A 19,119-nucleotide genomic window follows, 5' to 3' on the forward strand; every position below is an offset into this window, starting at 1 on the left:
GTCTAAATATAATGCCACAACAATGAGTGAAGATACATCCAATTTTGTCCCTTCAAAACGAAGCACTGGTCGCTATTAGCACATGGCCACGCAGGCCCACCAAAATAAAACCATTAGGAATTTTGAATCAAACACAATTTCAATTGATACCTAAGAAAAATTACATTCCTAATAAGAGCAAAGATTAAGATTTACAAATGCCATGTTGGAGATCAATCTTTTTTGTTCACATTGGAGTTAGGTGGATAGTACTATGAAATGCATGCCTAGTATCAAATATAAAAATAACAAATGAAGAAAAATTGGTGCTTGTAGCTTGGTTGATGAAGATTGATCTGACATTTCGGAGGAATCAACGGCAAGAGGCATTCCATCACTGTTTAATGTGCATGATTGTGGGTCAGACCCATCAGTGCTTAACATCAAAGCACGAAGAACCCCAGAAACTGTGTGAATGTAAGCTCTCCGATTCTTAGCCAAAAGCCATGTCAAGCCCATGAGTTCACAGTCTTTGTTATGGATCTTGGTGGTCCTATCTTCTGATTTGCTTGAATTTGAAGGCTTCTTTCTAAGCTGTATAGAACCAATATTTTTTTCAATTAAAATTTTTAATACCATCTTTATTCATATATTCATGTGTGTGTAAGGGGTCTTATTTTCTAATGTGCAACAATTTTTTTTTCTTTTTCACATTAACAACTTTAACCCTACAATTCAGCATGTAACACTTGCTTATTTTTAACCATCTACCACTAAAGTCATTCTTACATAAACGCCACATCATTAAGCATAAGCAGGTTTGGTGCATCTAGATTTGTTAAATTGCACTCTTGATTGGTGCAACATTCACTCAGAAAAATGGTCAATCTGCACATCGAGGCTGTTTATTACCAAAAGAACGCCTAGGATAAGTTTCAACTAACTAATTATTCGGCTTGGAAAGGTGTATGAGTTTTGGTTAGAAAATAGATGGGGTTGTGAAGATTATAATAGTGGGACATTATGCTATGATTAATTTATTTTGTGTGAAGCAATACTCAGAATAATATCTTCAAATGCAACAAGCAACATTTAGAACACGCTGAAGAGCCCAACAATTTTCAAATAATAAATTTAAGATTCTTAAAAAATGCGTGGATTTTTTTTACATGGAAATAGGCACAATCGACAGCAATTTTACAGACTGTGAACTATAAATCAGAAACAGGAACGATAAATCCAAATATGAAAATAGATATTATATCATATAATGCCAATGACTATGAGTTAAGTAGCAAGATGTGGATCAAACTCGTGTCAGGCAATGTGTGAATAGAATAGTTAAGAAGACTCAGAGGGATAATCAGACATCGGTTTTACTCCTTCACAGTCAATTTACAAGGTAGCAGCAAGTGACAGGCAAAAATAATGGATTAAATGTACAACTATGTCACTGCAAACCATCATTAATGAATGAGTTTGTTGCATTTAAGACATAAAACTTTTGTCGTAAACAATAGCTTATTTTACGCATGACATAACTATTTTACTTATATAGTTATCAACCAAGGTTATCAAGGGTGGGGAGGAGGAGAACTAGCAAAAAAGGACTAGTGCCAACAAAAATTGCTTAACACCAAGAATCTACAAACTTCTATTTATTTTGACGACAATGTAGTGACATTGCATGTGCTTAATCTATTATTATAGGCACGCATGATATAGATTTTTTAAGGACCTTGATTTGAAGACATCCAAATCATTTGACTAAACTGTAGCACTAATGGTTCTGTTAACGTTCGTAAACTACATATAAAATTAAAGGCGCGTAAAGGATAGTGCCAAAGCTGACAGCAACCACTATCCCAAGTAAAGGAAGGCAAAGAGATAACTTTCCCAATCACAAGGCATATTTAGATTGAAGATTTCATGAAGATGAAATCTTGATCAACTTGATCTTCTTCAATTTTGAATAAAGATTCGTCAAATTCCAAACAAACAAGTACTAAACAATGCTAAAAAAAAGAACAGCAAAACAAAATGAGAAGAGAGAAGAACAACTTACCAAGTAGAGACTACGCAAGCATTTGGAACATCCTCCGAGACCCGGAAATTTGTTGACATTGGTGCTGCTACTCAAGCAATTTCTCTCCAATCTCTTCACACTTTCACCCTCAACAAGATTCCCACTTGGAGTAAATGAAAATGATTCAGGACAGGTCAATGGATGCAGCCTAATGCCACAGTAGCAATACACCACATCACAGGTCTCATTTGGTTGAACAAGCTGAATTCCTTTCAGTTTCAAAGCCTTTCCCAAGTCACTCACACAGTTTTCAGAGTCATCAGGGAGCAAGGGCATGTCATAGGATGAGGCATGGCTTTGTGAAGCATGTTTCAGTCCACCACTAAGAGCAGTGGCAGAGTAAGCAGAATAGAGCCATGCAGCAAGCACAGGACAACATCTGCTACGGTGGAGCTCTTTATCTGCACCATCTTTGTTGGACCCACATGCACTCTTTATCCCTTCATAGTGTTCATCTGAGAGGCTCAGAGGACACCCTTCAGTATCAGCTTGTTCTGGGAATGCTGGGATTGTTCCTGTTGAAGATGGGTTTGGGATGATTGGTTGAACTGTTGCTGCTGCTGCATCTGGGTCTGGGAGAGCCAGATAGCATGGAAGGAGAGTGCACAAGAACAAAAGGGTCTTGAAAAATGGTAAATTTGGAGGTAGCAGTGTAAATATCATAGTGAGTTTAAGAGGGTTTAATGTAAAACTCTGTGGTGAAGGGAAAGGAGGAAGGTGGGAGTGATGGGGTAATGTTTATCTCAGTTTCTTTCTCCCAACAAAAAAGAAGAGAATATTGGGATGGTATGGGCGTGTTAGACTCTGTTGGGTCAGAGCTCACAACCAAGGAAAGGGAAAGGGAAAGAGAAAGGGAAATGAAGGGCAAAAGTGTGGTGGGGTTGAGCTAAGTTTGGCAGTATGCTACCTCGTTTAGATATAAGCTCAGTGTGCTTATGCCACCTCTATAAAGTTTCAGACAGTTATTAGTAAATAGCTTCATGATGAAATCATTCCTGGAATAAATAAATTTGATTGAGATTGAGGGTGTAGGTTGGTTGGTGCGTTTCATCTTTTTAGAATTTTCACTATGGTGGTAACTTTCTACCTTTTTTTTCTTCCCTTTTTTCTGTCAGTTTCCGAAATCTATCAATTTTTGTTGCCATCACTCATCAGGTATTTTACTATCATCATGTATAAACGTAAGTTTGCCAACAATAAGGTAATATTTTACACCATCTTGCATAACCTAGAATTACAATTATCCATGGTTTAACTATTTCCACCAGTGATTTTGTTGTAATATTCCTTCTCCAGATCCTTGCTTGAAGTCCTACACATAATAATGGGAAGAAATTGTGTACCGTGACTAATTGACTATCGTCCACCCATTTTCTTGTTAGTATCTAGGAGCTGGTAGTACATTTTGGAATGTTTGTGTCGTTAGTAGTGTCATGCTCTCCAAGCCTTGACAATAACTTGTGTTTCCTTGTGACAAATTATTCGAAGGGGACAAAGTTAAACAAAATACAGTTTTAGAATACAGTCTTATACAGCTGCGATTAGGTTATGAATTATTGAAGTTTCATGGTAATAGTTGTTATATTCGGAAGATAATAAACAAAAATTAACTTGAGACCAGTCAATGCTCAAGAACTAAATCAATTGAAATCAATTTTTAGAGTTATGGTGATAAAAATAATAATTTACTTGTAATTGTTATGAAAGTGTTTACATGAGGAGGGGATTGTCAATTCCCAACTCACGAGCTTGAGTAATGGGCCTTTTTCTCTTTTTTCCCCTCACCATTATGTCTTGGTCTCTTGGAACAAAAGTGGGGATATGGTAGCATATCACATCACATGGCCTTATTACATATTTTATATTGTAATTTTTTTTTTTGAATCAAATTCTGCTCCAATGCTTGTCAATAAAGCTAGTTGTTTATTTGAATTGAAAAAGACACGACTGTCTGATGTTTGCTTCTTTATGCATATCGAAAATGTAACAAGGGAAATTCCAGCTGCTAGTTTTTCATATCTCCCCTGTGAATTTTATTGTATCAAATTCAAGGTAATTTTCAAATTACTCTTTTTTTAAAGTTCATATACACCTCCTATTTTATTAATACTTATATAACTCTGCAATTTACATTTACTAATTTGTATATGTCAGCTTAATGTTAGTGTATTATAATTGTTTTACCCTGCTTTTGGGTCTACGTTTTGCAAAAGGTTGTTTATACATGAGCCTCTATCTAGTTGGTGATAAACAGCACTTCTCCCTAATCACTTGAAATAGCGGAAAAAGAAAAAGAAAATCTTACTAATATGTGTTTTAAGAATATCAATTAAGAAACTAATAATTTTTTTAATAAATTAAAATGGTACCTTAAAAATTATGATAAAATATATTAATACTGTTTTTAATAAAAATTTGTCACTTTTAAATCCTTAAGTAGTATCTTAAGAGTAGTAGTTAGCAGAAGAAAAAACATGTTATGAACCTGCCTGATCAACTAAGTTAAGCAATCCCATGGAACTTTGAAAAATCTTTGTAATATAGTAATAATAATCCTCAAATCATAGAATTTAGTAGCTGTGTGTGTGCTCGCTAATTTCAATCATGAAATCGTGAGAATTTCCAATATCCATGAAACTGTAAGGCTTAGATTGATTCTTAAGTTCCAATTTAGTAAATGTTCGTCTGTCCTAAAATATTTTATGCTTTTGAGTTTCTCGGATGCATATATAATTGTGTCCCCACCCACACAACCTGTAAAATATTTGACATCTGTAACTTCAAAAAGACGAAAGTGTTTTTGACTGTTTTCTCCACAGCTCAAACCTCATTCAACCATTTATTCATAAATAGAATTGTGCCATTTCCCTTCTGTAATCTAATCACTTTTCTAAATCCTAATTGCTTCACAACCAAAAAGTGACAAAAAGAAAAGCCAGCTGTTGCCATTGCGTTATCTTATATTCATTATGGGCTTTGCCATGAGCTTTTTGGTTTGTTTCTCTCTTTCTTGTTTTTTCTTTGGTCTTCTAGTTTCTGCCTTTAATCCTCTCTTCTTATACAAACATATATAATATCTCTTATGATCTTCTTTGGTTTTGGTATTTGTTTTATCATTTTTTCATATTACTCATTATATAAAAAAAAATATTAATAATAATCGTTATATGTCAATATGACTTTCTATTTGTCACTTTATCGTTGCATGTCAAATTAGATGTGATGTGATAAATTTGGTAAAATGTACAAAATAAAAGGAAAGAAGATGGATCTTCAACAATATAAACAGTAAAGGGATGTGATACCGAATTCAACTACCCAATGATGAAACATTTTTAAGCTAGAATTTTCCTACAACACGAAATGTGCTGCGAACCTAAAATATTTTAAGTATAATCTTCTTACTAACCCACTAATGCTCGGTGAAATTTTCTTTTCTCTGTCGCAGGCTTTGTAGTGTCTAAAAGCTGCTAAGGAACTCATGGTAGCAAAGCAAAAGGCCTGATTTTCTTTCTCATTATGAAACTTTTATTTCATCTACCAGTTAGTGGTTTCCTCATGTGAACACCTTTACCGCATATTCAGCATAAAAGTTTTTTTTTTATTTTGTTTTCATATTGGATCCTGGTGTTGTTATTACTAGTACTAGTATACAAATATGATACCTGTTTTATGTTCAAGTTTATTCATATTTTTGGGTCGGTGTTGTGAGAGAAGGTTAGCAAAGCAAGGGATTTATTTTAAGTTAAACAGTTTGATTTTACAAAGGCATTGATGTAATGAGAAGATCTTTCATGAATCTAATTTGTTTTAAAATATGAAAGGTACCACCCATAGAGTGAAATACAACATTGTAATGTTAGACTAAGCCTGAAACCACAAAACAGAAGGGAATGTCAATTTCCCTCCCTTGGACAACTCATACCACTCGTTGTAGCAAAATGCTGTCTTCTTTATTGCAGAAAGTTGATTAATGATTAACTTTTGTTGGCTTTGGAAGCCAACAGCTGAAGTGGCGTAGTTAGTGCAATTTTAGAAATGTTTGCTACTTTTGCAACATTGATATAAGGGAGAAAATACTAAAAGAGTAGAAAATATATAATCTCAGCTTAGGTGAAGGTCAAAATAAGTCTTTATAAAAACAAAATCAATATAAAAATAAATATTTTTTTTTTCATTAAGTTAAAAATAATTTATTCAATAATATATATATATATATATATATATATATATATTCTTTTATAACAACTTACTTAAAAGTTTATCTAAATTTAATTATGATCAACTCTCAGCTGGTGCTTCTCTTGTCTTTTTTTTTTTCTTACTCTTCAATCATATCAATGAAGTTTGAAAAACTTGAATAACTTTCCTAAGACCAACAAACCTAACGCAATACCGTGGTAGTTACACAATTTAACCCCAATATAGAGATCTTGAGAGCACCTTACTAGGGAATGAAGGAAAAAGGAATGGGCAGTCTCAATCCCAACCTCCACATAAAACATTCATTGTACTCCATTGACTTCTCTTCAGTAATATTAATTATGTTAACTAAATGAGGGTCAATTCTCTTCAGTAATATTGATCAACCACCAAAACTGAGTTTTTGGGCCAACTACCAAATTTGTGTTTGAAGAGAAGTAGTAAGTTGATGAACAGAATGCTACTACCTTTTTTCACTACCTTAGTTGTGTAATCACACGATTTTTAAATTAGCAATAATGACGCTTTTATTTAGCAACTTTTAATCATTCCTAGTTGCACTACTACTTGTCTATCTTTTGTTTATAAATTTATTCAATGTCTTTTGCGTCTACAATGGTGGAATGTTATTGTGATCCCCTGAGTTTTTATTCTCAACTATATTTATGTCTTAGCATAACTTCTTTCTGGGAAATCATTAACCTAAGCATGATATCTTTTTATAAAGATTGACATAATAAATTTAGTGAGACTAATTACAAACCCAAGTAATCATTCATCAATGAAATGAAAATATGATCTATAAGTATAATAAAATTCTTTTGTTATGTTTTGAGTGATTTTTGTGAAAGAGAAAGTTATGTCATTTAACACATTTACCTGTTTTTTTTTATCATTTACTTATTTACTGTATATAAGTATTAAAAAATATTACATGAATAATGTATTGTGTATGCCTAAAGATCAAGGCCAAAGAAATCTAATGCGAAGTTCCCAGAAGTATCCACCGACTTAAAACCAAAATTATAGTCTTGTTGACTAAATTAAGTCTAATTAAATAATATTTTCATTAATTTAGTTAGTTTGAAATATATTGTTAGTTAATGAACTTGTATATACATATGTATGTATTTGTATTTTAGAAAATAAAATTATTGTAATTAATGATTTATAACTTAAATTATTTTATAATGTTATGATCAAATATTTAATTTTTAATTATATTTATTACATATTGGATATTCTATTACATATTGGACTGTGTGGTCCAGGGATTTTGCCTAGTTTTGTTTCTCTGGGCCTTTTAGCCCCTTTTTGCAGCAAAAAAATTAATATTATGTAGTGTTTAAAAAATAATAACAATCAAATCTAATGCAATCAGCAAAATATCGGATGGAATGCCTTTTATGTTTTTAACCGTTTGTTTTTACATTTTTGCTTGAATACTTTCCAAGGAATGATAATCAAATTGTATTATTGATTATTTATTAATTTTTGATATTCTTGGATAAAAGTATGTTAATTAATTTGAAATTTTCTTAAGAAAGACGACAGGTTTATAAATAACTCAAATGTAAAATTTAAATTTTCTTCTATTGTAGTAATTTCCTGCAGGATCACTATTCGTTTTTGTAACTACAGGGTAAGCAAATTGTACAAGATTATAACTTGTATTTATCTCCTTTGGAGGATCAACAAGATTATAATGTGCCGGGTCCCTGTAAACATTGTATTTACCCAACCCCTGCCCAACAATGAAGAAGTTGTGACCATGAACATGAATTGGATGGTTCTCCACTTTAAGGAAACCAGTACCTGGTATCTCCAAATTGTGCCACAAGGTAATGCTAAAGTTTTGTACCAAATTTTGTGTACAGTGCATTTAAATAATGTTTTTTAAAAAATCATTTAGTAAAATGGATAAATTCAATAGTGTCCTAATAATATTAAGTAAAAATAACAGACATTACACACAAAAACATGAGATTGTGCAAGTGACCCACCCTTCTTCAACAGTTAATAGTTCACTCCGAATGAAAAATGCGTTGAGCCAATTGTCTTTTGCCCAGAGAAGAATAGAAAAGAACGTTGTCAAATAAGCTGAAGAGACCTTGAATAACTAAAAATATCAAGAATAATAGTCATTGAGATATCAAGTGCGTAACAAATCAAGGATTATATATGTAAGAAGCTTCAAGTCTTAAATTGCTCGGATCAGGCCCACGTTGTAAAATCCTAATAATAATATCCAGGTCAAAGGTATCACCTATACTATTTCAAGAACCATTGTCAATATCAGCTTTGCCCACCAAGTTCTATAGTGGGGGGGCATGGTGCTTTAATAATGGGTTAGATCATCCAACAAATTGAAGAAATGCCCGTTTTGTCAATCAACAATATGTTTTCTTGTCAATACTCCCACTCCCCAACAAAAAAGAGAACAGAACAACCTTAATTGATAGACCAATATTTGATACGATGTTACGGGAATTGCTAGAAGTGACTTCACAAAGCGTCCAAGACATGGAGTAATATCGAAGAGGGGAAGATTCATCAATGACTGGCCTGGAAAATGAAAAACTTCTCTATTTCCTAAGCTAATTTAAATTCACAGATACATTATCGCATAGTTCATGAGTGTTTTATGTTTGAAAAAAATAAGAATCCACATTTCACAGTATTCAATCTAAGATTGCTTTAAAAAGCCAGCAATCACTCATAATACTTCATAATTTTTGTCCTATATACTGTCAAATTAAGAAAATATTTGGCCAAGAGCTGTGTGTCCTTCTCATTCAGATTGCTCATATAAATACAGTAATATTACAAGCTGTAACGTTGATTTCAGCCCAATAAATCAGCTAAACTACCATATATACATTTATAGCTAATTATGTTAAATAAAAGAATAACCGTTACAAATAATTGTGCAATCAATCCCATACAATTCTGTTTTCCATTAATTCCCATTAATTCCGTTGACATCCCCCCTCAAATTGATGCTGGTAAATCTACAAGCATCAATTTGCCAAGTAGAAAATTGTGTCGTTGACGTGTCAAGGATTTAGTGAAAATGTCAGCGATTTGAACAGATGTTGAGACATGTGGTAGATTGATGACTCTTCGATCATAAGCTTCTCGAATAGAGTGGCAATCAACCCCGATGTGTTTCGTCTGTTCATGGTAAACTGGGTTTGCTGCAATCTGTATGGCACTGGTGTTGTCAGCATGCAATGGAGTTGGTTGTTCTTGAGAGAATCCAAGCTCTGTAAGAAGACCACGCAGCCATATAATTTCAGAACAAGCGGCAGACATTGCGCGATATTCTGCTTCAGTGGATGCCTTTGAGACTGAATCTTGTTTCTTACATTTCCATGAAATAGGAGCATTTCCTAAAAACATACACCAGCCGGTAGTAGATTTTCGGGTGTCTGGACATCCAGCCCAATCAGCATCACTATATGCTTGGAGTTGCATTGATGAACCAGTAGGAAAAAATAAACCACGCTTTGGAGTGCCAAGGAGATATCTAACGATTCGTTGTGTTGCTGAAAGATGGAAATGTCGTGGAGATTGCATGAACTTGCTTACTGTATGGACAGCAAAAGAAATATCGGGACGAGTGATAGTTACATAGATGAGACTTCCCACCAGCTTGCGATATTGAGTGGGATCATCTAGAAGGTCACCTTCATCTCGTCTATATTTAACATTAACTTCTATGGGAGTGTCAACAGGGGTTGTATTTGTGAGTCCAGCTAGCTGGACCAAGTCTTGAATATACTTTTGCTGATTTAGAAAAATGCCTTCATGATGATAATGCACCTCTAAACCCAAAAAATAAGTGAGTTGGCCTAACTCTTTCATATGGAAAGTTGAATGCAGTAGGTGTTTGATTCTTGAGATAGCATCTTGATCGGAGCCAGTTACCACAATGTCATCCACATAAACGAGAAGAACCACAATTCCTTGAGGAGTCCTTTGTAGGAAAAGAGATGGATCATACTGACTTTGAGTGAATTCAAAACCAAGTAATGTCGATCGAAACTTTTCAAACCATACTCTTGGTGCCTGTTTCAATCCATATAAAGATCGTTTTAGTTTGCAAACAGTATTAGGCGAAGGTGTAGGCATACCATTAGGAAGTTTGATGTAAACTTCCTCCTGAAGATCACCGTGAAGGAATGCGTTTTTTACATCCATTTGATGTAGCTGCCAAGATTGTGATGCAGCAAGAGCAAGAATAGTGCGCACAGTTGTCATCTTGGCGACTGGGGCAAACGTCTCATCATAGTCTAGTCCATACTCTTGCTTATTTCCAAGCACAACTAGACGAGCCTTATAACGATCTATAGAGCCATCCGAACGCAACTTTATAGAGAACACAAACTTGCTTCCCAAAGGTTTAATAGATGATGGACATGGGACTATGTCCCATGTTTGATTTTCTTCCAAGGCGAGAAGTTCAGCTTCAATAGCTCGCTGCCAACATTCATTCTCCATGGCCTGTTTATAAGATGAAGGAATAGGAATAGAAGATAACGATGCTGTCATGGAAGTGATATACCTTTCTGGGGGCTTACGAACGCGTGAGCTGCGTCGTAGAGGAGCCGATTCTGGTTCTAGTTCTTCTACTGGACCAGCAGCCAAGGAATCATCCATGAGAGTCAATTGGTTGAATGTGAGTGGTAGTACTACGTCTTTTGTATGTCAAGAGAGGTTTAGGAGATTGTTGACCTGCATGAGAGTTGGAAAACAATGGCAAAACAGAAATCGGAGAAGCAACATGATCATGATGTGATGCGAAAAAATATGTATGTTCTTGGAAGATGACATTTCTAGATACCCGAATTCTACGAAGGTTAGGATCATAACATAGAAAGCCCTTTTGATGAGGAGAATATCCAAGAAAAGCACATTGAACAAATTATGCAGTGAGCTTGGTGTGTTCTTGTGGAGGAAGATGGACATAACACACACAACCGAAGATACGAAGAGTGGAGTAATTTGGTGGGTGACCATGTAACCGAGTGAATGGAGATTCATTACCTAATGATGGAGATGGCATTTTATTTATAAGATGGACTGCAGTGGAAAGGGCTTCACACCAAAAACGTGAAGGCACATGAGACTCCAATAAAAGGGTGCGAACAACATCTAGCAAATGGCGATTTTTTCTTTCCGCTACCCCATTTTGTTGTGGAGTTGAGGGGCATGACCTGTGAGATAAAATGCCATTGGATTGCAAAAATTCCTGAAATGAGTGTGACATGTATTCACCTCCATTATCAGAGCGAAATATTTTTATTTTTGATGAAAATTGGGTCTGAACATAAGCATGAAAATTTTTGAAAGTGGAAAAAACTTCATCTTTTGATCGCAAAAAATAGACCCAGGTGAAACGACTATAATCATCAATAAAAGTTACAAAATATTTGTAATTAGCATGAGATATAACTGGTGCCACCTCCCAAACATCACTATGGATGATATCAAAAGGTTGTGTTGTATGAGACTGATGAGTTGGAAAAGGCAGAATTTTACTCTTACCAAGCTTACAAGGAATACAATCAAAATGAACAACATTAAGAGATGGAGTGTGTTTATTTCCAAGAAAACCAGATTTTAGCAAGTCATGAAGTACATTTGCATTTGGATGTCCAAGACGCTTATGCCACACTTGGTAATCAACAAAGGCAGAATTACAAGAAACTAAAGGCAAAGAAAGACTTGGAGGTAATGAGAAACGGATTGGGAAAAGATGTCCAACTTTAGGCCCCTTCGCGATGATCTTCCCTGAGTGTTGATCCTGCACAAGACAACCAGACTGTGAGAATTGTACTTGACAATCATTTTCGACTAATTGACCAACTGAAATTAGATTACTAGTGAGGCCAGGAGAGACAAAAACATCTGTGAGAGATGAAGAAATATCACCCGTGGCTGTGATAGGCAATTGATTTCCATCAGCGGTATGTATGTTGAGAGTGCCCAAATATTTTTTCACATTTGTAAGAAATTGAGCATTGTTGGTCATGTGGTTGGAAGCCCCCGAATCAAAGTACCAAGATGAAGAGGATTTACCTGAGATTCCTAAAGCAGAGAATGCTGAAATAATCATCTGTTGAACCATTTCAGGAGTCACCGTTGAAGTAGTAGCAAGAGGATTTGGTTGAACTGGTACTGCATTGACTGAATTGTCAGGAATAGATGAATCAATTGCGGCGGTAAAGGCTGTGACATTTCGCTTTGGTGGCCTTATTGTGCATTCCTTAAGAATATGTCCATGCTTTTTGCAGTAGTTGCAGAATTTTTTTTGGGCAATTGGAAACATAATGTCCAAATTGCTTGCAACAAAAACATTGAACAACACTCATGTCATGACTTCTTGACTTCCCTCGTGCCACATATGCCATTGGAACAGTAGATGATTTTTGATCTGCAATGATGGACTGTGTATGGAGGCGTTGTTCTTCACGTAACAGATCATTGAAACACGCATCCAAAGATGGTACAGGGTCACGATGCATGAGATTAGACCAAATACCTTCAAAGTCAGATCTCAATTTCATAAGAAATTGATCTCGTTTAGTCGTTTCATAAATAGTTTGTACTGAACTTAGACCTTCAGAAGTTAAGTCTGCATAAACTATATCAGTGTACTCAGCCCAAAGATTCATGAATTGAGAGTAAAAATCAGAGATGGAGAGACTATCCTGTTGAAAGGAAGCTATGTCGTGCTCAAGCTGGAATCGTCGTGCAGTGTTCTTTTGACTGTAGACTTTTTTTAAGTAATTCCACATTTTGGCTGCTGTCTTGTAAGGACGAAGATTCAAAACAATGTTGGGGTCAACAGAACTAAGGACCCAGGCCATGACCTGAGCATCTTTGACTACCCACTTGGCATGTTCAACCTTATCTTTGTCTTTGTCAGGGATTGGAGTGTTGCCATCAACATGACCCCACAAATCTTTTCCTGTAACGAATATCTTGAAATGGAATGACCAAGCTGAGTAGTTTTTACCGTTAAGGCGAACTAACAGGACATCGTGCTTTTCGATAGACATGGAACTAGAGTAATCTGGACTGGGAAGCAAATGACTGAGAAATAGAAGTGAAAAAAAAAACCGAGAACGTAGGCGAGGTTCTTGGATCGTAACCTAAGCTGATACCATGTCAAATTAAGAAAATATTTGGCCAAGAGCTGTGTGTCCTTCTCATTCAGATTGCTCATATAAATACAGTAATATTACAAGCTGTAACGTTGATTTCAGCCCAATAAATCAGCTAAACTCCCATATATACATTTATAGCTAATTATGTTAAATAAAAGAATAACCGTTACAAATAATTGTGCAATCAATCCCATCCAATTCTGTTTTCCATTAATTCCCATTAATTCCGTTGACATATACGTCATCTAATAACCAAAGATAAAAAAAAGAAACACTAAAGCAAGATTGCTAGTAACCAATGCAGATATAAGAAAGAAGGAGGAAGATCTGTTTGTAGCTTCACTTTAAAAATGGTGAATTGGGGGACATCACCATCACCATGACTATTACAAGAGGGGACAAAGCCCATATGAACACATTATTATTATAGTAACAAACTAATCAGCTACAAACTGGACACAGCACTAACCCATTCTCATTACAATCAGTGCACTTCACCACAACTGTCCTTCCCTGTTTGCAAGGAGCAGAAACGTCTTCCTTAACAACCACCACCATCTTACAACTCCCACTACAATTAAAACAAGGCAAAAACCTCATATCCCCACAACCCTCACAAACAGACCCAACTTTCTTCCTCGGCAACCCTTCAAGCAGGTCTCCCAAAAGACCCTCTTCCGCAACCTTCAACATCTCCTCAGCCCCACCAATGTAAAAACCCTTCACGAACACTCTCGGAGGCACCATCGCCTCTCTCTCCTTCCCCTTCAACAATGTCCTTAGCTCCTCCCTGAACCCGCTATCCATTGACACGTCACGCTCGCAGATCAGCACCCCGAAACCCTCGAACGCCGCTCTCACGCCGTTGCAGGCCTCGAAGGTTCTCCGAACCCCACGCAACGTCGTCGTATAGATGACCACTCTGTTGTCTCCGTTTGGAGGACATATCCTCTCGAAACGTTCGGAAAGCGACGGTTTTGCTGAACCGGGTTTGTTCAAAACTCTGGACCCGGTTGGAGGAGCGAACCGGTTTAGGTTTGGGTTAGTGTTTTCTTTGTCGGTGGTGATGATGAGGGGTTTGGGAGGAGGGAGGGGAGAGAAGCGGAAGCTGTCAGCGTCGAGGCCTGACATGAGTTCCCAGGAGTTGATGACTTCAGGTTCGGAGCGGATGGGTCGTGGCAGGGACATAGGTTCGGAGAGCGGGGTGGGGAAGATGGAGCCGAGGGTGAAGCGAGGGGGAGGGGTGGAAGGGGTGGTTGAGTGTGGAGGGTCGAGTGTGAGGAGACCATAGGTGGTGGATGTGAGAGAAACTATGTGGTGGCCGAGTGCTGAACTACCCAGTTGGGTGAAGTCTTCGTCTTGGTTTAGCAGGTTGGAAGAGACGCAACCCATGGCTCTTTCTCTCTCAAGTTTGAATGTTGGGGAAAGAGAAAAAGAGTGAGTGCAGTTTGTAGGTGATGATGACAGAGGAATGAAACTGATTAGGTTAATTGTATGTATTGTAAGAACTAAGGAGTAGTTGTCTTTTTAGTTTGAATGGGATTTGGTCCTTTGTCGGATTCAATTTTCAAAATGGAAGTGGAGCGCTAAAATTTAATGACTTGGGAATGTGGAGTTTCATTATTTAAATTCCTCATTCCCTCTCTCCTTCTCCTTTTCCATCGTCCTTGTGAATTGTGCTATTGGCCTCATTCACAAATTCAATCTTACACGAACACCTTTTCAGCATCATTTCAATTTTGTGAATTATGTTATATAAATAACATTTCACATTTGGATATGTTACCCAACTTCAACTGAAGATATAAACAAATCAACTTACGTAGATTTAAAATGAATGACCTGACTTGGCATGTGTGTAAATCTGATTGGTTTGTAGTTAAACTATGAAAATTTATTATGCACAAAATAATAATAATAAAATTTGACTTACAAATTATGCTAATCAGTATTTTTAATTTCTTAAACTTCATTACACTGGGGTAACGCAGAACTAAACATAGCCTCCTCTGTTTACAACATAGATACATTATCATGATTTTGTAAATTTAATTTAAAATTTAACTAAATTTTAGTTTAAATTAAAATTGTTTGTATTTAGCTTGATATGAAAATTTTAATCCAACGTTCAGATCTATTTTAATTAAACTAAACATACATTTTTGTTTAATTTAGATTTATTTAAAACGTGAAATAATTATCAATAATTTGAACTATTTATTCAATTTGATAGATAGATTTTTGTAATTTCAGGGTGCAGTGAATATGCTGCTAAACTTGGAAGAAGGTGGTGGCTGGTGCATCCACAGTTCAACAAAATATGAGTGACACATGCAAACGATGCGCGGCAAGTATAATCTGAGACGGTTACGCAGCAGCAGCTTCCCAATCCCAATCGCAACCACTTATTCAACATTGTCATCCCCGACAACCCAAATCAAAGACCCACACATTGTGAAATGCACCAAAGCCATCTCTACCCACATGCGCAATGGCCACTGTCACTTGGCTCTCCGTCTCTTCGACGCCATGCCTCTTCGAAACTCTGCCTCCTACAACGCCATGATATCTGGCTACTTGAGGAACGCCAAGTTCTCCCTTGCACGGGACCTGTTTGACAAAATGCCTGACAGTGAAAGGGACTTGTTCTCCTGGAATCTAATGCTTACTGGGTATGTCAGGAACCGCAGACTCCGTGAGGCACGCATGTTGTTTGATTCAATGCCTGAAAAGGATGTTGTTTCCTGGAATGCCATGTTGTCTGGGTATGTCCGGAGTGGCTGCGTTCATGAGGCAATGGAAGTTTTTGATACCATGCCTCATAAGGATTCCATCTCTTGGAATGGGTTGCTCGCGGCATATGTTCGGAGTGGGAGACTTGAGGACGCTCGTCGCTTGTTTGAGTCCAGATCGGAATGGGAATTGATTTCTTGGAATTGTTTGATGGGTGGATATGTGAAGAAAAGGATGTTAGATGATGCTAGGCGGCTTTTTGACCAAATACCCGTTAGGGATGTAATTTCCTGGAATACCATGATTTCGGGTTATGCGCAGGATGGAGATTTGTCGCAGGCTAGGAGGTTGTTTGAGGAGTCTCCAGTAAGGGATGGCTTCACATGGACAGCAATTGTGTATGCATATGTACAGAATGGGATGTTGGATGAAGCGAGAACAATTTTTTGTGAAATGCCAACAAAAAGAGAGATATCATACAATGTGATGATTGCCGGTTATGTGCAATACAAGAAAATCGATATGGCAAGGGAGTTGTTTGAGGCAATGCCTTGTCAGAATATAGATTCATGGAATATAATGATAAGTGGCTATGGTCAGAACGGTGATATAGCTCAGGCTAGGAACTTGTTTGATAAGATGCCTCAGCGTGATTCTGTATCTTGGGCGGCTATTATTGCTGGTTATGCTCAGACTGGTCACTATGAAGAAGCTATGAACATGCTTGTGGAGATGAAACGAGATGGAGAAAATTTAAATCGATCTGCCTTTTGTTGTGCTTTGAGCACGTGTGCTGATATTGCTGCCTTGGAGTTAGGAAAACAAGTTCATGGGCAGGTGGTGAAGACAGGGTATGAGAATGGGTGTTTAGTGGGGAATGCACTTGTTGGAATGTATGGTAAATGTGGCAGCATAGATGAAGCTTATGATGTGTTTGAAGGAATACAACATAAAGATGTCATCTCTTGGAACACAATGTTAGCTGGTTATGCAAGGCATGGATTTGGCAGACAGGCTTTAATGGTGTTCGAGTCAATGATGAAAGCAGGTGTTAAACCCGATGACATTACCATGGTACATATTTTATGCATTTCTGACAAGTTACAGTGTTTTCCTCATCTATTTGGTATTTTCATTTCTAAAGTTATCCCCACCTTTCAGTTAAGTTTTCTTTCCACAGGTGCAAATGAGTTAATAATTGCTTTATGTGGTTTCCTGCTTGTAAACAACTATGATAACAACCATAAAGCATTGGCCAGTAAACTAGGAATGACTCAATGAGGCATTAATAATATTATTGTTTTATCTAGAATACAGCAGCATGACTTGACTCTTCTCTACTAGCAAAACATTCTGCTTATTCTTCTTTTAATAATGTTTCAGGCTGGTGTGCTGTCGGCTTGTAGTCATACTGGCTTGACAAACAAGGGAACTGAATATTTCCTTTCAATGCATAAAGATTATGGTATAACACCAAATTCAAAACATTATACTTGCATGATTGATCTTCTTGGCAGAGCCGGACGCCTAGAAGAAGCACACAACTTAATAAGAAACATGCCTTTTGAGCCAGATGCAGCAACATGGGGAGCTCTACTAGGTGCAAGCCGGGTTCATGGCAATACTGAACTGGGTGAGAAGGCTGCTGAGATGGTTTTTGAGATGGAACCTCATAACCCAGGAATGTATATCCTTCTTTCAAATTTATATGCAGCTTCTGGTAGATGGGTTGATGTTGGTAAGATGAGATTAAAAATGAGGGAAGTTGGTGTTCAGAAAATACCCGGATATAGTTGGGTTGAGGTACAAAACAAGATTCATACATTCACAGTTGGGGATCATTTTCACCCAGAAATAGGTAAAATATATGCCTTCTTAGAAGATTTAAATCTAAAAATGAAGCGTGAGGGGTATGTTTCTTCAACAAAGTCGGTTTTGCATGATGTGGAAGAGGAAGAGAAGGAGCATATGCTCAAGTATCACAGTGAGAAATTAGCTGTAGCATTTGGAATCCTGACTATACCAGCTGGCAGACCAATACGTGTCATGCAAAACTTACGTGTGTGTGAGGACTGTCATAACGCCATCAAACACATATCTAAGATTGTTGGAAGGTTGATAATTTTAAGGGATTCTTATCGCTTTCACCACTTCAGTGACGGTGTTTGTTCTTGTGGGGATTATTGGTAATGATGGAGAATTGTGGTGAAAAATCAACATAATTTTAAGTATAAATTGTACCCTCCCTTAGGATGAGTAAGTAGAAACTATTTTATCGTGACAGATACATAATCATTAAAAAAAATTAAAATTGATAAAATTCTTATTTAAAATAATTTAAAGCAAAGTGTACTATTCTCCTTGATGAATGTTCAAATAAATAATTATACTTTATTTCAAATTTTTCACTTTTTTCCTTGAGAGATAAAAATGTCTTATACTTTAATCTTTTAAAACGTACTCGAATCTCGTAACGGCGACAATTTCTATTCACACTTTTCCTCTCTTTGCTACTCTTAATTTTGAAGAGCAAAACTTAATTTAAATTACTTATAGTTTTATCACTAAGTTTTCAAATCAAATGACGAAATAAATCTTTTTAAAAATATTAAATTTATTTTTTGTTAAAAGTATATATTCAAATTAGGGAAAAAAAAACATCCATTCATTTTTTTTATTCAAGAACTTCATGATTAGATACGTAATAAATTTAATCAAAGTTTTTTTTTATTTTTTCTAATTTTGAAACTTTATTAACTTTATTAGGGGAAAATGAAGTTTTAAGCACAGAAATTATTGACTTTGAGACTAACTAAAATTTTTATTTCATAATTTAAAATACTAAAATTTATAGTATGGGTTTAAAATTAGTTGTTAATAATGAAGAGAGGAGATAGCAAGAGAGAAAAAATGTTAAGGAAAATTTAAGACATTAAGTGCATG

General features: G+C 36.1%; 3 protein-coding genes across 3 annotated transcripts; 1 reads left to right on the forward strand and 2 right to left on the reverse strand.

Annotated features, from left to right (window-relative positions):
• Positions 1-237: 237 nt before the first annotated feature.
• LOC113856503 (uncharacterized GPI-anchored protein At4g28100-like) lies at positions 238-2,758 on the reverse strand. Its single transcript, XM_027488336.1, has 2 exons — positions 2,045-2,758; positions 238-573 (listed from the first exon to the last, which is right to left on the reverse strand). The coding sequence occupies exons 1-2, from the start codon at positions 2,726-2,728 to the stop codon at positions 238-240; spliced, it is 1,020 nt and encodes a 339-aa protein (XP_027344137.1). The 5' UTR covers positions 2,729-2,758.
• Positions 2,759-13,884: 11,126 nt separating this feature from the next.
• On the reverse strand, positions 13,885-14,835 carry LOC113856510 (uncharacterized protein At5g39865). Its single transcript, XM_027488343.1, has one exon. It carries the CDS (start codon positions 14,833-14,835, stop codon positions 13,885-13,887), a length of 951 nt encoding a protein of 316 aa, XP_027344144.1.
• An 896-nt stretch (positions 14,836-15,731) lies between these two features.
• Positions 15,732-18,366, forward strand: LOC113855154 (pentatricopeptide repeat-containing protein At4g02750-like). The gene is made up of 2 exons (XM_027486658.1): positions 15,732-17,250; positions 17,560-18,366. Exons 1-2 carry the CDS (start codon positions 15,775-15,777, stop codon positions 18,364-18,366), a joined length of 2,283 nt encoding a protein of 760 aa, XP_027342459.1. The 5' UTR covers positions 15,732-15,774.
• The last annotated feature ends 753 nt before the right edge of the window (positions 18,367-19,119 follow it).

Source organism: Abrus precatorius, unplaced genomic scaffold, assembly GCF_003935025.1.
Source record: "Abrus precatorius isolate BTA unplaced genomic scaffold, Abrus_2018 Scaffold11, whole genome shotgun sequence".
In the NCBI taxonomy this organism is placed as follows: domain Eukaryota; kingdom Viridiplantae; phylum Streptophyta; class Magnoliopsida; order Fabales; family Fabaceae; genus Abrus; species Abrus precatorius.

Coding starts and splice junctions, on each gene's coding strand:
- LOC113856510 (XM_027488343.1), bottom strand. CDS start 14,835: ATGGGTTGCGTCTCTTCCAACCTGCTAAACCAAGACGAAGACTTCACC.
- LOC113856503 (XM_027488336.1), bottom strand. CDS start 2,728: ATGATATTTACACTGCTACCTCCAAATTTACCATTTTTCAAGACCCTT. Junction 574..2,044: donor GCTTGCGTAGTCTCTACTTG/GTAAGTTGTTCT, acceptor GGTTCTATACAG/CTTAGAAAGAAGCCTTCAAA.
- LOC113855154 (XM_027486658.1), top strand. CDS start 15,775: ATGCAAACGATGCGCGGCAAGTATAATCTGAGACGGTTACGCAGCAGC. Junction 17,251..17,559: donor AACCCGATGACATTACCATG/GTACATATTTTA, acceptor ATAATGTTTCAG/GCTGGTGTGCTGTCGGCTTG.